Source organism: Alligator mississippiensis, chromosome 2 (genome assembly GCF_030867095.1).
Source record: "Alligator mississippiensis isolate rAllMis1 chromosome 2, rAllMis1, whole genome shotgun sequence".
In the NCBI taxonomy this organism is placed as follows: Eukaryota; Metazoa; Chordata; order Crocodylia; family Alligatoridae; genus Alligator; species Alligator mississippiensis.
In genome coordinates this window covers 169,668,838-169,685,834 of record NC_081825.1, presented here as the reverse complement: position 1 = coordinate 169,685,834, position 16,997 = coordinate 169,668,838, and the positions used below count along the sequence as shown (strand labels likewise).

Here is a 16,997-nt window from a genome sequence, read left to right as displayed (position 1 = left end):
GGTGCTTTTTAAACTAGTGCTCAATGAGCTTTAACAAGTGCCATACCACCATTTTTGGTACAGATGCTGATGCAATTGCTGGAGCATGTTTAACTTCTGCACTCCAGCAGACTTGACTAATTGAGTCTGCTCCAGAGCACTGGACTTATAGCATGTTGGAACAACCTCACTGCACATGTATAGGAACCTAAAGTAGTGTAGTATGGGTAATGCTCAAGCACCATACCCCAGGGGGGACAACAATTGGCTGAATTCCACCCCCCACCCATTCATCCAAAGATGCCCTGCAGTTCTCAGAATAGGGTGCTATCAAGTCCAGGATGTGAAATCGAGTCATGTTGCTACTTGGGTAAAATCCAGTGTCTGCAAAGCCAGGTGCTTGGGGAAGGAATTTACCTGCCCTCTAAGTGCAAATAAGGCTCAAATGGGTTGTGTCAATCACCTGGGGCTCCTGAAGCTGTAAGCACTTCTTGTGTGGAAAGCACAAACTACCAAAAGTGCCCTGCATCTTCTGACATCCTGCTGAAAGCACTTTCTATCTCGCTTACCTTTTTAAAGAGTAACCTTCAGTATCAACTTGTTGCAGGCATCAAGTCAGACAGTATTGCAGTAGATTGGGTAGGGAGGAATCTCTACTGGACTGATGGGACTGCAGGGCAGCTGTTGGCCATGCAACTAAATGCTCCTTGGAGAAGAAATGCTGAGTACACAGTGGTTCTAGATGAGGATTTAGACCAGCCTCGATCACTGGTGCTCCATCCACTGAATGGGTAAGAGCTATAGACTATACCAGCTGTTTGAGGTTAACTGGTTCACTGGATGTTCCAAACTAGTTGAGAACTAGAACTACACCAAGACCATGACTTCCTGGGGCAGGCTGCCCCTTCTTTACTATATCTACTTTACTATAAAGAATGGAAAGTTCTGCCATGGAACAGTTGGGGGGGGACTATTGCAGCACTGACCTGCTAGGGTCAGTGTTGCCATACTTAAAGCTTTTTTTTTTTTTTTTTTTTTTTTTTTAAGGCCAGTGGCTAGACCTGCCTTCTTTCTGAACAGATTGCTTCCTAGAAGTAAGATGTTGGCTAGAGCAATGCTTCCAAATTAGTCTGTAAATGGGACCAAACTGCTTGGTGTTATGTTGGCTGTTTTGTAAGTGATAGTCAAAGCTACAAATGTACTCCTAGCTTCAGAACATGCTATAGAGATTTTTTTTTTTTTTTAAAGGGGCGTTTTAAGACTTGCATCTCCAGTTAAGCTAGCCTGAGCTCTCTTGTATACTGAAGTGCTTTTTAATGCCTCTGCACTGGTTCTTGTAGAGCAAAGATGATACCATTCTCAGTAAGACTACCTATCACATACTGCCACTCCCTCCCCTGTTCCCCCTGCCAAAAGAGGAAACAATTCAACTGATTGCAGCCATATTGCATACTAATTACCTTGCTGTTTCTTTTGGGGAGGGGGGGGGTTGTCAAACAGTAACTGAACAATCCATTTCTTTTGACCTAGGTTAATGTACTGGTCTGAAATAGGGGGCCAACCTCAAATAGAAGAAGCTGGCATGGATGGCAGCAATAGGAAAATACTTATTGACCAAGGGCTTGGCTGGCCAACTGGTCTGGCTCTTGACCTCCTAAGCTGGAAAATCTTCTGGTCTGATGACAAATTTCACAGCATTGGCTCTGCCAATCTAGATGGCAGTGGCATAAAGGTATCAATTTAGTCTTCAAAAAAACAAACAACCTATAGCTACCTTCAAACTTCCTGACTAATCTCATATTAAAAAAAAAATAAATAAAATTCTTAATATATAATTTCTTAAACACTTCTCCTAGGTATTCCAACTAAGCCAGATCAAGAGTCCCTTCTCAGTAGTTGTATTTGAGGATGATATCTACTGGTCTGAGATGAAGACAAGGACTGTACAAAAAGTAGACAAAAAGACTGGTAAAAACAGGACTGTATTGATCAAGCGTCATGGACAGCCCTATAGCCTAAAGGTACTACTGAAACACTTTTTCACTTAAACTGCCTTAGCATAATTGGATCATGTGGTGGGATAGATGTTTTCACATGCATACAAGCCAAGGACATGCTATAGGTAAACAGGCTTCACTCACTGTGTCTAATGGCCTAGGCCAAACAGGTTCCCTGTGGTGGGGTGGGGAAAGGTTGCAAATCTGTAAGTGTCAATACCTTAAGCCTTCTATGGACAGTATTCTTTCCAAAACAACCTGCTGTTATTCCATACCCCATTGCTCTTACTTAGAGAACTGATGCCAGCCTTCTGACTAGAAACTTGTCAGATGCTCTGAGCATTCACTTGTATGTACAAATGTAAAAGGGTACTAGAATCAAAGTGGCCTTCTAGATGGCCTGTGGGGGGCCTTGTGGATGTATAAGCCTGCACAAGGACTGGAATAAAGACTCATTACTGAGAATGTGAGACAAACACCACATCAGTGCATTGATCAATTCAGTCTGAACTTCTTAATCATGCCCAAAAAAATAAAATGTGAAACTAACCCTGTTCTGAAGTTAAACAAGTTTGGCTGCCATCTTGGCTTAAAGGCTGCCTCAACCCAGCTCTTACTCGGCCATGGTTTAAAACAGTAACATACATGCTTGTTTGGGATATGATTGGAAGATGCAGTGTAACTCATGTGTGTTTTTGTGGTTTTTTTTTTTTTTTTTTTTTTCCAAATCTAATTTTATGGCTATCTAACCATTCTAGGTAATGCATGAAGTGTTGCAACCAACTGCACCAAACCCTTGCAGAGAACTTGGCTGCTCCCACTTATGTCTGTTGAATCCAAAAAGCAAAGGAAGCTGTCGGTGCCCAATTGAACTAGTGCTTGCTGATGGAAAAAACTGCATTCCTCTTAAGGATTCTGCATTCTTGTTCCTAGTAGCTTCAACAGCTATTACTCAGGTAACCTTCTGCTAAAAATAGGCTGAGTGCAGGGAGACTTCCCTGATCATGCCATGCATAGGTCTTTCAGTCTGAATCCAAAACTCTGATAAATGACAACTACTCTTGGAGCCTTTGGCATGAGCCAAGAAATACTGTAGCCTGAAAAGCAATGATGAGCTGCCTTCTAATACTGCCTCTCCAGGCAAGCAAAACAAACCTAGAGTTTCTCTAAGGATACAAAGCTGCCAAATGCTGAAGTACAGCATAATAGGGAAATAGCAATTTTTTTTATTTCTCTAGCAGTTGAATCATCTGTAGCACCACTGTAAGACTTGGCTTCTATTGCTATTTCTGGACCTAACTGCTCTAACAATTCCTGGGTCACTGTGCAACTTGGAGTAGGCAAATTGGAATATCCCTGGGTCTTGGAAGCCTGCAATAGACCTATGAACTACAAGCATTGCAAAAATATTTTGCCTCTTGCTCTGTCTTCTAGGTATACCTGAAAAAGCTGCCAGCTACAATAGGAGGGACAACTCTTCCTGAACACAATATTCTACCTGTCATCAACCTAGAGCATCTGACAGCAATAGACTATGCCGTGAAAGACCAGTCACTCTACTTTGCAGAGCTGGAAGGTGGTCACATAAAGCTGTTAAAAATCAAGGATTCTGGCAAACTCCACTGGAAGAAAGTAGTGCCAGTAGAAGGCACTGTAATATCTCTTGCTCTTGACTGGTTGAGTGGTAATATATACTGGGTCAGCAGCCAGAACCCATACATTCAAGTAGTAACTTCAAATGGCCGTTATAATCTGACACTGATTGACAAAGAGATCCATAAAGCAGTTGCAATTGCACTGCACCCACCAACCGGGATGATGTGCTTTATTGACCTAGGCTCTGAGATTCCTAGGGCTACCCCAAAGATAGTGTGCTCTGCTATGGATGGCAGCAAAAAGATGGTGCTCTGGAGGAGATCCCAAATTCCTGTTGGCTTGACTTTTGCAGACCTGGGCACTCGGCTCTACTGGGCTGACCATAGTAAGTACAACAGGCTTCGCTCTGTGTGGTGAGGTTTCTTATCTAGAAAGTGCTGGCAAAGTAACTCAAACTATTTCCTCTAACTGAATGCCAGATTCCAGATGTGAGGACTGGTATCTGCCTGCCAGCAGAGGAAGGGTATCTTCTGTCCAAATGAAACACTTTTTAGTTTTTGAGTCTAGCCCTCTGGGGCAAAGGATAAAGCCAAGGCTTGGTTTCCTCCTTACTGGAGGTAGGGTGCAAGTCATACTCAAAGTCACAAACAAAGGACTGCTAGTTAATGTTTGTTTGCCATTTGAAAACTTCAGCACCTGTTTTTTGCACTTTATGCATCACCAAAAAGCTAACAACTCTTTCCTCTTGCAGTGAAAGGTGTTGTTGAAAGCATTCAGTTGGATGGCTCAAAATACAGAGTAGTACGGGGAGGGCTGCATGGCCTCTCGCTCTTCACAATTGGCGAAGGCATGATGGTCTGGACAACCTCCACTAACAATGGTAAGATGCTCAGTGAGGCAGTTATAATTGGTGTTAAGTATTGTGTGTGTATATAAGGACACTGTCTAGCAACAACTCAAGAGCCATGTTGAGGTGCCAAGAACAATTTGCTCAATTTGTAAGCAACTGTACAACTTCCGCTTGGGAAGGAAGCGGGGAGAAGGTAGACTTTTTTTTTTTTTTTACTCCTCCACTACCAATTTATGGCTCTTGTTCTGAGTTGGACTGCTACTTTTTTGCAAGGGGAGGATATGTCTCCCTTTCTAAACTTTGTATTCTGTCTGCCAGATACAAGAGTGTGGCACAGCAAACTAGAAGCAACAGAGAACTGGTGGTTTCAAGTGGATGGGAAGATCATGGACCTAAAGATATACAGCAAGTTCACACAGCAAGGCAAGTCAAACTCTGCCCTTCTAAAAGGATGGATCTAGACTAGAATACTTCAGGGAGAGTGTGTAATTCTTTTGTTTACAGAAAAATAATACATTTTACTTTAAGCTCACCTTCTGGGGTTCTATTTTTTTTTTTTTTTTTAAGCTTGGAGGGGGAGATGAAATACTGGTGGCATAAACACATGTCCTTCCATTTTCTAGGTCTCAAATGGACCATAACTTGTATAATGTCAAAACAACTTAACAATTTTGCCTAATTGTTAGGTACAAATGGCTGTTCAGAGAACAACGGTGGATGCAGCCAGATCTGCTTGGCAACACCACAAGGGAGGGTCTGTAAATGCTCCACTGGTTATAATCTAGAGCATGGTACTGAATGCATTGCAGCTGTGACATGTCCTGAGCTACTCAAGGCTTGCAGAGATTTCAAGAAATGCTTTACCAAAGAGCAAGCATGCAATGGCTACTTTGACTGCTTGGATGGCTCTGATGAAAGTGACTGTAAGTAACTCCAGCTTAAGCTAGCAGACTGGTGTTCCATGTTATTGCTCAACCTGAGCTGTAACCCAACAGCACATGCTCATGGGGTGGTGGGTAGGATCAAAGTACTACCAGCTCTTTCGCATTGGGTGGACAAGTCATTTAGCCTGCAACAGATCTTTGGAAGTACAGTATGGAAAATCAACTCTCTTGAGCACATAGCCAATAGAGCCCTTTTATTGCCAATTTTAAGCTATGGTCCACAAATCATTTTGACTCCTTGATCAAGGATGTAGCATCCCATGGAACTCTTAGGAGTTGCAGTGTTTCAAACTAGAAGAATCTTTTGCTAGTGTCAGTGGTTCTTTAATAGCTGAGAAGACAAGGGCTTGACAAACCCATGAGCACACAGTAAATTATCAAAAACTGTTCCTGACACATGTAGGCTTGCCTATCCCAATGTAATTGGGGAGGCTTCAAATAATACTTGGACACCAGTAAAATGATCTTCAGGTTTAGCCAACAATATTTAAAATATTCAATATCAAGGTAAAACTAATGATCTCTTCCTCCTAGGCACCTATCAAGATGGGAAGAAACCCAGCACAACGGTACCACTTCCAAAGAGGCCAGGCAAGGAAGAGGAAGTACCAAAACGTATCCTAACCACCACCAAGAGACCCACCACTAGAACCAAATATTTGTACCCAGAGGTGACAAAATATGCCAGAAGGAAGCCTTCAACTGTACAGACCCCTCCCCTATATAGGGAAAACAGGATCACTCCATCAAGCATATGGGAACGTATAGAGCCTTCTCCATCTCTCAGCATTGAAAGGGTCCTTGGTTCTCAACCTTGCAGTAGTGAAACATGTAATATGAGAGGAGATTGCACCATTGAAGATGGCATGGTGAAGTGCCACTGCATGTTGGGATACAGTGGTGACCACTGTGAAGAACCAGCAGTCAAACCTGCAGCTGGTCCCATTATCCTGGGCATTCTTGTAGTACTGCTTATCCTCATGGCAATGGTGGGAGCTTTCTTCTACATGAGAAGGCAAAGTACCTTGAGAAGGTAAGGATCTCCTGACCTAAAACCCATGTTGGCATACCAGTTGGGGATGAGGCAAAAGGATTGAGACCACAGTTTGAGAATCAACAAGACTGTCTGCCTGAGCCTGTATTGAGCATTTCATTGTAGTCCATACATAATGCACACTTATTTTTATTGTATCCTTGTAAGCTCTGAGCCTTGTAGAAAGAGTTGTTTGTTTTTGTTTTTGACTGACTGATCCATGCTATTACCTTGACCTGGTCAAGGAGCTGTGATAGTTCCATCAAACATTTGTATAAATGCTCCTAGGAGTGTGCAGCTGCCTGCCACAGTTGAACCTGGCTCATCTTTGGGGGAAGGTGGAGGGCTCACTAGAATTCTTGTGGCACTACTCTTTTAAATGGTAGTACTAATGTCTTGACACAATGCTTCTAGAGGGTATGCAAACAACCTAGCAGAGGTTTTGGTAGCTCTTATTATTGCAATGGAAGTTTTGATAGGGTTGTTGTAGCTTGCCTGAACTTAGTACTAGTATCCAATACACTACTGTCTGGGAGTACGTGCTACTTCCCCTTAGAAGTCAGCCTAGCAATTTTGGCTCACTTGAATGCAATGGACTTTGGCCCATGTTCCCAACAGCAGAAGCATCTTTTTTCAGCAACTTCCCTCTGTTAAATAGGATGTACAAGTGCTTAAGTACAATATGGCTTCAGGAATATATTTTTACTCTAATGCAGGACCTCCAGCACAGCCTCCTTTAGGCCTCTGACCTCTTATCACAGGGAGAGTGAACCAGAGGAAGAAGATATTGCCACAAATGTCTTGACATTTGTTAACAAAGCCTATGATGGAAGACAGGTGAGGAGTCATCCTAGCCCTAAACCCTATCTGCAGGGCAGGCAGGCAACCCAGAAGCCTTGAGCAGAGCAGACATGCTCCTTCCCCAGACATTGCATTGCTTCTACCAGCATTGGAGCAAAGTGGTCAATGTATCATGGCTTTTAAAAGCCACCAAGTAGAAGCCCTCTTAAGCTGCTGCTGATGGGACAAGAAATTTAAAGCCTCACTAGTGAGTCTGCTGCATTTCAGCTCTATAAGGCCACCAGACCTAGGCCGTTGAGGACCAGAGTCCTGAACACTAATACTAGCAAGCTGCTTGAGCCCCTAAAGTCATTCTCCAAGAGACCTTAATAGGAAATATGCAAGGTTCAGAGCACCCCTTCAATTGGCCTGTGAAGTAAGACTTGATCAAACATGGTGTGATCAGAAGCTGTCAAATGGCCTAAGCCCATACTTTGGCTGAGTGTAGAACAACTCTTTAACTTGGTGCTGACATTGCACTTGGACTGCAGGGTAGTGTAGCCTGATTTCATGGATAGTCTCCTGCTTATGCAAAAAATCTAACTTCATGTTTCATTGCAGGAGCTGGTAACTCCCCTGAAGATGGAATGAGTTCAGCCTTGAAATTAAAGTCTTAGTGAAATTAAACAGCTAATCTGCTTGTGTCTTTTGGTCCCTGCCCCCTTCCAAAATAGTACTGCTGGGAAGGAATGGTAGTACCTCTTTTTTAGCTTTAATTTATAAAGCAAACTAGTACTCCTGTTTTTATAGCAATGAATTAAGTCACCAGTGACATCCATAGTCTATGATACCAGTTTGGGTAACACTTCTTTTTGGAGACTAGCCTTGCCTTATGATAAATTAAGCCTAGAATGCAATTGTCTTGGATTTCAAGTAAATATGGCAAACCTGACTTTTTCCTCCCTCCCTACCCCAATTGGGTTCTATGCATGGAAAATCATAACTTTTTTTTTTTGCTTTAATTATCCATGTATACAATCTAACTTAATTTAACTTTATTTTTTTCTAATTGGAGGGGGTATCCATCTCCTTTTCTTTCTTCCCCCCACCACCACTGGGGGGGCAGGGTTGGGAGGAGACTAAAGTGATTGGGTAATGTAGGGAGGTCAAACCTGCCCCCTGCCCCCATACCAGCAGGCTGTCTTACCTTGGCCTGGAGATGGAACTGGGGTTGAAGTGCCCCAGGTTACAGTGTGCATGGAATAAAGGTAAGTAGAAGAAGGAGAAGGGCAGATGGGAGGCAGAGACTGTAGGGGAGGGGAAAACTGTGGCTACAACTCAACCATGAGTAGGAGCTGAAGCCCAAGCCACCCACTTCCCCACCACCCTTGTGTTTACTGAAGGGCTCTTTTCCTGCCCCCATGTTAAATTGTGGTGGGGAGGGGAGCCTTGTCTTGTAATATTTGCTATACTTAATTGACTCCAGCAGGCTCTTGTGCTGCCTGCATGGGGATTGCAAGCCTATACTTGATGGTAGTGGCTGAAGGGTGACAGCTGTCCTTATTCCTGCAATACCAAAGGACTCTAACAACCTCATGCTCTCTCAAAAATGAGAGCTAAGGCTCCAACTCCCAGTTGGACAGGCTCTTGACCTATAGCTACTGGAATCTGTTTAGAGTGCTGTGCTTTGTCTAAGAAATCAAACTCCTTCACAACCCCTTGGAGCCAAAACTAAACCTTGAAATGGCTCAGCAGCAATACATGATCTACTAGCCCATACTAACAGTTGCATCATTGTTTATGGGAGCTTGAGGAATAGGTTTTTTGGTGGCATAAATGTTTCTCATGCTCAGGAAACTGCTAGCAGTAACTGGTAGTGCCTTTCCTAAAGCAGACAGTTAAAAGGCAGTTGGATTGCAAGGCTCACTCTTCTTAATACTCGTGGGAATAAAAGGCAGGGACTTGTTGGAACAAATGTATACTTTTTTTTTTTTTTTTAATTGGACTAGCTATATAGTTGAGATTTAAATACTTTCTCACATGCCAACAAAAATCCCCCTTGGGCCTCTTGGGTGGGGGGGAATTTTTAAGCACAGTAGGTTAGACCCTCTAGGCTGTACTCCAACAAAGTTCTTGGGTACAGCAGACACTAGCAAAAGAAGAAAAGCTGAATACTTGGAGATCAAGCCCTAGCTGAAGGGGGGGGGGGGGGGCCAGCAGTCTTGCCTTCCCTATATGAAAAGTGGTTTTTGTTTTTTGTTGTTTTTTTTTTTTGAAGTTGAATTTATAGTCCATTTATAACTTGGCCAATATATAAGTGTTCAGTCCTCTAGTTCTTAGTATCTAGCCAGCTTTATACTCTTTTGTTTCCAAGTTCACCTTCTAACATTTGGGTAGATGACTCTTGAGCACAAGGGTAGTGAGGTCAGACCAGAATGATGAGTGTACATCCTGGTCCTCTCTTACCCAGGTAATTGCAATGAGGGCACTTAGTGCATTGGACCAGGTGTATCATACCCCCCCCCATAAAGAAGTCAATTGTGAGAGGGAGTGTTGATAGTGGCAGAGGAGGTTGTGATGGGTTAAATATTTCCTGCCATGTCAAAGCTGCATACCACTTGATGTCTGGATAATGGAGTCTACTTCTGGTAATAGGAATGAAGAAATAGTGGCATTCCAGGCAGAAAGCAAGACCATACTGGCCTTAAGTAGCTCTATGTTCACCCCTTTTTTTTCCTAGAACTACCCTTTAGGGATATAAAATAAAAACAAACAAGCTGATGGAGCCTCTGTCCTTGGCCAGAAGGCATGCTTGTTCTTGAGGTGGAATGGAGCCTGTCCAGTCCCAGTAAACCAAGCGCTATGATAACTCCCCACTGTCAAGCAAAAAAGCAATCCTGGGGTTACATCAAGTACTTCCTGAATTACTTAGGACATGGGCTTCAAGTATGGAGCCTCTCTACAGTGCCACACACTGAAGAGAATGTGGCTGTTGGCACCTACATCAGCTTGGTTTGTTTCCTGTGTTCCTAAAGAGTAAGTGGAACATAAGGCCGCATCTAAGAGCATTGCTGCACACTACTTTTAAGCAGCTCCTGGAGCTCTGTGTTCACATGTTAACACCTGAAACTACTCCATGCCAAGTTTCTCTGATCTGTGGAACACCAGCTGGTTAAACATGGAATGTGTAGCCACTCCCTGCAGATAAAACTGTCCAAGCTGCAGTCCTCCAGCTGAGCTCCCCATTCTCACCCCCCCCCTCCCCCCACCAAGAACAGGGGTAGAAACCTGTCCTTGTCCACCAGCTCTGTGGCAACTCAAATTTGTAGTTTCTAGTTTGACCCCTGCTTGCCAGGCCTCTAGTAGCAAGTTGGTGTGCAAGTGGCCAGACAGTCAGTTTTTTTTGTTTGATTACTTGTTTAAGTTTGGAGCAGTTGCATCTTAGAGCTAGCACTAATGCCAACCAACATTTTCAGCAGCTCACAGTTCAACATGCATCAAGGGTGTAAGTTTAAAATAAGATGCCCTGAGTGTAAAGACTGAAAGATTAGCAGGTGGATGGAGAGCTGGGAAGTAGGGACTGATGGTGGGGAGAGGAAGACTGCAGTCTTTCCATCTAAAGTGAAGCTAACTTAAGCTATCAAGCCACTAAGTGGAGAACAGGAAGGAATGCAGAGGATACAGACAGTTGGCTACTTGGGGAAATGTGAGTGGGAGGACTGTGGTCTAAAGGGTGAGGGTAGAGAGGAGAGCAGGCAGTTGGCTTCTGAAGCCTGGCTCTAGAATGGTGACTAAACTCCCCCTCTAGTGCTTGGGACAGAAGTGGAGACTGGCATGAAGTTTGAGAACAATTTTTTTTTTTTTTTTTTAAGACTTTCTTTTGTAATAAAAAGGATCTAAGACTGCTTGGCTTTGAGCTGCTTGATCCAGGATCCTTCTGTCTAGAAGAAGTTAAAGCTCTAGCTCTGCTTGACTGTATACTCTGTTATAGAAGTGCCCTGCATTACTTGCCCAACAGATGCAGGAGTTCCACAGGTAGAGATTGGGGCAGGCATTCAGAAAGTCTTTTAACACTGTTCTATGAGGACATCTGTGCTCTGGTAACTTAATATTTTAAACATGCTTTCTACCTCTCTGCTTGACCAACAGCATATGAAGTCACTAGATGTGGAATGCAGCCCAAAATTAATCAGCTGAAGGAGAGTCAGTAGGCATTTTTTGTTTGTTTGTTTTTTTGTTTGTTTGTTTTAGCAAAGGCTTTGCCCATTTGGGCAAATAGAGTTTAATTTCCCTCTAGTCATTCCAGAGCTTCCTGGAAATAGTACAGGTTCGAGTACTTACAAGCATGTTCCATTTTATGAAATGGCTGCAGACTAGTAGCATATCCTGCTTTTGGGAGTACCTACTTGGGCTTCTATTGCAGCCTAAGACCTGAATGGTGTCCTATATTTTTGGAGGTAGGTCAGAGATAGCATTTCCAAAAGAAAAGCATGTTAGGCTGCTGACCTATGAATGAGATGCCACATACTATGCAGGCAAGATGACTTTTTTTTTTTTATAGCTCTGCCGTCAAAGTGATTGTAGGATTCTGTGCTTGAGTCTCCCAAGTATTGATATTAACACTTCACTTCTTCAGCTTGGCCTTCAAGGTATCCTTGAATCTCATTTACCCACCTATAGAGTGGTGAGCTGGGAGTACAGGACCTAGTTTTTTGAGAGCTAGTTGTCAGGCATCTGTGAAACTTTATGAAATGGGATTCAGAGCTAATATATAAAAATGACACCCCTTCTATAAAGAATAGAAGGCTTTTTACTACAACTACTAAGTGTTTAGATAAGCTTAAAGCAAATTCCAATATATTTCATTGTAAAAATGATAGCATCTCACTAATGCAGTCTTGTCAGTTTTTCAAGACCTGGATCTCTTCACCAGAAGATCAGCTGGGAGCAGCAGCAGTTCTTATACAGCATGAATGACTTATTCTCAAAGCTTGCCCTGCTGGTTGCTTCATTCTTCCCTCTTTTATCCCCCTTAGCTTAGCATCTTGAAAGCATTCTAGTAGCTGCATAAATCAAAAGAAACCCAAGCAATAATTGACAGGAAAATCCTATTATTCAAACTGTCCATTATTGGCTAATCAGAGTCCTAACTTTTTGACTCTTAAATTGCCTTCCTTTGGGAGCAGGAGGCTATCAATTTCTATTGAGTTGAAATGTATCAAGAAAATAATTAACAAGCAGGGAGAAACAGGTGTCTTGGGGGTTTTTTGTTGTGGTTTTTTTAATTTGTTTTTTGAGGTGTTATTCTTGAGGGATCAAGGAAGCTACTGAGACGCAACAAAAATAAAGCAGGAGAAGAGACCTCTATCAACCCCATATCAAGAACGTTAAATATCAACTACTTCTTTGCAATTTAACTCCTGTTTTAATTAAGTGCTGGAAAAGACAATTGGGGACAGATATTTCACAGTTGCATACTAGATACATCACCTGCTTAAAATCATACTTATAGTAAAATAAGCTGGAAGTGATGCCTTGCTATTTCTCTTCAGAAAGCCCAGCCTCAACCTTAAATCTTTGTGCTAGGCAGCTTCTCTCAAGACTCTGTATTTATCTTTTTGTGCTCAGCTTCCTATAAAGAGAAGGGGGGGCCAGGGTACCTAAGCTTAAGCTTCAGCCATCAGTGTTCTTATAACATCCTGTCCAAAAGAGCTGCTGTCATTAAACATGGCTTCAATGCTGGTGCCACTTACTTGAGCCAGAATGCTGGCACTTGTTCTCGTCTATCCACTTAGTGTGGAAGACTTCCAAAGAGATTTGCTAATTCAGTAACATTCCAAAGCTTTTAGCTGTCCTCAATTTTGTTGTCCAAGTTGAACACTTACACAGCAGAATAAAGATGATGATAACCTGGTAAACCAACTTGTTTGGGCCCTGGCTGTCATAGTGCTGCAATAATAGTTGAAAACACTATCTGAAGGCAGCGCTACTCCCAGCTGCTCTTCTGGTGAAGAAATCTATGCCCTGAGAAACTAACAAAACTCTATTGGTGAGATGATACGATCACTCTTGCACATGCCATTGTTTTAGGCTTATTTAACAGTTAATAGTTGTAATGGGGAAAAAAAAATAGCCTTCTATCCTTCATAGAACAAGCTGTGCCCATCCTCTATACACTAATCTTGAATCCTACTTAATAACTTCACAGATGCCCAACAGCTAGCTCTCAAAACCAGGTCCTATATTCTCAGTTCTCAAATGGTCACCACTCTGTAAGTGGGGGGGGGGGGGGGGGGGAAGATTCAAGGACATCTGGAAGGCCAGGCTGAAGAAATGCAATGTTAACATCAATGCTTGGGAGACTTAAACAGTGTCCTACAGTGCATTTTTTTTTTTTTAATTGCACTCCAAATCCAAGATAATCAATCCCTCCACTTCTGCTGATCTTCAGTAAGTGTTGGTTTGTATATACCCACCCAATTGAAGAGCTGCAGGTCATGCTAGCTGCCTCTTGTGCAATGCTTGGACTCATCATCAGCTTCACAAAACCAAAGATCCTTTACCAATCCCCACCCAACCAACTAACTGTTCCTCCACACACTAGAATTAGCACTTTCCTTACCTCAGTAGTCATATGCCTCAAAAAGGTGAACAGACTACAATATAGATTCACAGACTGTAAGGCCAGAAAGGACCACAGAAGATCATTGGGTTCAGCCCCCTGCACAAAGCAGGAAAGATAACTGGAGCAGGTGCCCCCAGCATGGTGACTAACACCTGATCCTTTTCTGCAGACCTGCTGTCTAGCCAGTCAGCCCCCAGCCTGTACTGGTGCATGAGATTTGTTCTGTCCTAAGTGCAGGACTTTGCACTTGGCCTTGTTAAATCTTATGAGATTCCCTTTGGCCCAATCCTCCAATTTGTCTAGGTCACTCTGAATCCTAGCCCTACCCTCTAGTGTATCTACTACTCCCCCCAGCTTGGTGTCATCTGCAAACTTGCTGAGGGTGCACTCTATGCTATCTTCCAAGTTATTGATGAAGATATTAAACAAAACCAGCCCCAGGACTGACCCCTGGGCACTCCACTTGATGCTAGCTGCCAAATAGACATTAAGCCATTGATTTACTACTCTCTGAGCCCAATGCTTCAGCCAGTTTTTTATCCACCTTGCAGTCCATTCATCCAACCAACCAACCCATACTTCCTTAGACTGCCTGCAAGAATGTTGTGGGAGACCATATCAAAACCTTGCTGAAATCAAGGTATGTCACAGCCAGTGCTCATCCTGCATCCACAGAGCCAGTCACCTCATCGTAGAAGGCAATCGGGCTGGTCAGGTATGACTTGCCCTTGGTTAATCCATGCTGACTGCTCCTAATCACCTTCTCCAAGTGCTTAGAAATGGATTCTTTGAGGATCTGCTCCATGATTTTTCCAGGAAGCGAGGTGAAGCTAACCGATCTGTAGTTCCCTGGATCCTTCTTTTCCCCTTTCTTAAATATGGGCACTGTTTGCCCTTTTCCAATCATCTGGGACCTCTCCCAATTGCCATGAGTTTTCACAGATGACGGCCAATGGATTTGCAATCACGTCAGCCAACTCCCTCAGCACCCTCTGGTGCATCCCATCCAGCCCCAGTAACTGGTACATATCCAGCTTTTCTAGGTAGTCCCTAACCTGTTTTTTCACTGCTGAGGGCTGCTCTCCTCTCCTCCAAACTGTGCTGCCCAGTGCAGTAGGCTGGGAGCTGACCTTGCCTGTGAAGACTAAGGCAAAAAAGGCATTGAGCACTTCAGCCTTTCCTGCATCCTCTGCCACAAGGTTGCCTCCCCCACTAAGTAGGGGACCCACACGTTCCCAGATCCTCTTCTGGCTAAGGACATGCTTGTAGCAAATGTATCAATTTTTCCATGAATCCAACCTAATTAAGGGAGGGTCATTTTAACCCAAAATGACTTGATACGACATACATGTAGAAACCCTTCTAGTTACCCTTCACATTCCTTGCTAGCTGCAACTCCAATTGCATTTTGACCTTCCTGATTTCATTCCTGCATGCCCAAGAAATGCTATTATATTCTTCCCTAGTTATTTGCCTAAATTTCCACTTATAAGCTTCCTTTTTTGTGATTTAGTTTACTGAAGAGTTCCCTGCTAAACCAAGCTGGTCTTCTGCCATACTTGCCAGTCTTCCTGCACATCAGGATGGTTTGTTCCTGCACTTTCAGTAAGGCTTCTCTGAAGTACAGCCAGTTTTCCTGGATTCCTCTCCCACCTCAGTCTGGCTTCCCAGGGAATCCTGTCCATGACTTCTCTGAGTGAACTGAAGTCTGCTTTTCTGAAGTCCAGGGTCCTTACTCTGCTGCTCTCCATCCTTCCCTTCCTCAGGATCCTGAACTCAATCATCTCATGGTCACTGTTGCCCAAGTTGCCATTCACTACTATGTCCCCCACCAATTCTTCCCTGTTTGTGAGCAGCAGGTCAAGAAAAGCATAGCCCCTAGTTGGCTGCTCCAGCACTTGTACCATGAAGTTGTCCCCAGTACTTTCCAAAAACTTCCTGGATGGCCTGCGCACTGCTGTATTGCCTTCTCAGATGTCAGAGTGATTTGAAGTCCACCATGAGAACCAGGGCCTGTAGCCAGGAAATTTCCGCTAGCTGTTTGAAGAAACCCCATCCACCATTTCCTCTTGGTCTGGTGGGCTATAGCAGACCCCCACCATGACATCACCCTTGTTGCTCTCCCCCCTGACCTTAGCCCAGAGACTTTCAACAAGCCTGTCTCCAGCTTCATACTGGAGCTCTGAACAATCATATGGCTCTTATACATAAAGTGCAACTTCTCCTCCCCTTCTTCCCTGCCTGTCTCTTCTGAACAGTTTGTACCCATCCATGGTATTGCTCCAGTCATGTGAGCTATCCCACCAAGTCTGATTGCATCATAGTTTCTTGACTGCAAGGACTTCCAATTCTTCCTGGAGAATTGCACAGAGCTTGTTTCCTGGGTTCTGTGCATTTGTGTACAGACACCTGAGCTAACTAGCTGATTGCCCTGATTTCTCAGGAAGTATGAGAGGACCCCTGTTGCCCCCTCCTGCTTGTTCTTCCTCCAGGTCTCCTGCTCCCCCACTTAACTCAAGGCTTTGGTCTCCATCCCCTAGTGAACCTAGTTTAGAGCCCTCTTCTCTAGTTTAGTGAACCTGTCTCAAGATGTGGGATAACTGCAATATAAGTGGAAAAAGAGTGGTGCAATAGCATATCCTTGCTGAACTCAAGGTCTGATAGTAAAGGGGTCCATTTCCAAGCCATTGCTTAGGACAGTTGCAATCATGTCATTGTGAAGAAGTCTGCTGGTAACAAATTTCGGTAGGTATCCAAATCCCATCAGAATTTTCTATGGGGCCTTAATTGAATCAAAGGTCTTGTTCAGATCAATGAAGGCCACAATAATCTTGGTGTTGCTTGTGGCATTTATCCTGCAGTTGTCTAGCAACAAAAATAATACCTATTGCACCTCTGAGTGGTCCAAAACTGCAGTGGGATGCAGGTAGAAACTCCTCAGCAAGGGAAATGAGTCTATTTGAAGAGAGAGTTGGTGAAGCTCTGTCCAGCTATGCACAGGAGTGCAATACTATGATAAGTGTTGCAATCAAATCTATCATCTTTCTTGACACTCTGGTTATGATTCTGGGATCTCTCAAGTTGCTGGGAATCTGTTCGTGTTTCCACATTGTCAGAATAACGAAGTGTAGGTGATGAGGTTTTGGGGTTTTTTTGTTTTGTTTTGTCTTGTTTTTTGTTCTCCCCACCCCTC

The 16,997-nt window shown here is 43.4% G+C and overlaps 1 protein-coding gene across 1 annotated transcript in view; it reads left to right on the top strand.

The window, feature by feature from the left end:
• The window catches only part of LOC102558223 (prolow-density lipoprotein receptor-related protein 1), a 30,810-nt gene extending 22,944 nt beyond the window's left edge, over positions 1 to 7,866 (top strand). The window contains exons 23-33 of the mRNA XM_014595760.3: positions 587 to 770; positions 1,510 to 1,711; positions 1,836 to 2,000; positions 2,735 to 2,932; positions 3,411 to 3,957; positions 4,324 to 4,452; positions 4,741 to 4,845; positions 5,109 to 5,345; positions 5,901 to 6,399; positions 7,116 to 7,236; positions 7,801 to 7,866. Of these exons, the coding sequence (XP_014451246.3) occupies positions 587 to 770; positions 1,510 to 1,711; positions 1,836 to 2,000; positions 2,735 to 2,932; positions 3,411 to 3,957; positions 4,324 to 4,452; positions 4,741 to 4,845; positions 5,109 to 5,345; positions 5,901 to 6,399; positions 7,116 to 7,236; positions 7,801 to 7,830 (2,417 nt within the window). The 3' untranslated portion in view covers positions 7,831 to 7,866. The remainder of the gene's footprint in view (positions 1 to 586; positions 771 to 1,509; positions 1,712 to 1,835; positions 2,001 to 2,734; positions 2,933 to 3,410; positions 3,958 to 4,323; positions 4,453 to 4,740; positions 4,846 to 5,108; positions 5,346 to 5,900; positions 6,400 to 7,115; positions 7,237 to 7,800) is intronic.
• Positions 7,867 to 16,997: the final 9,131 nt, after the last annotated feature.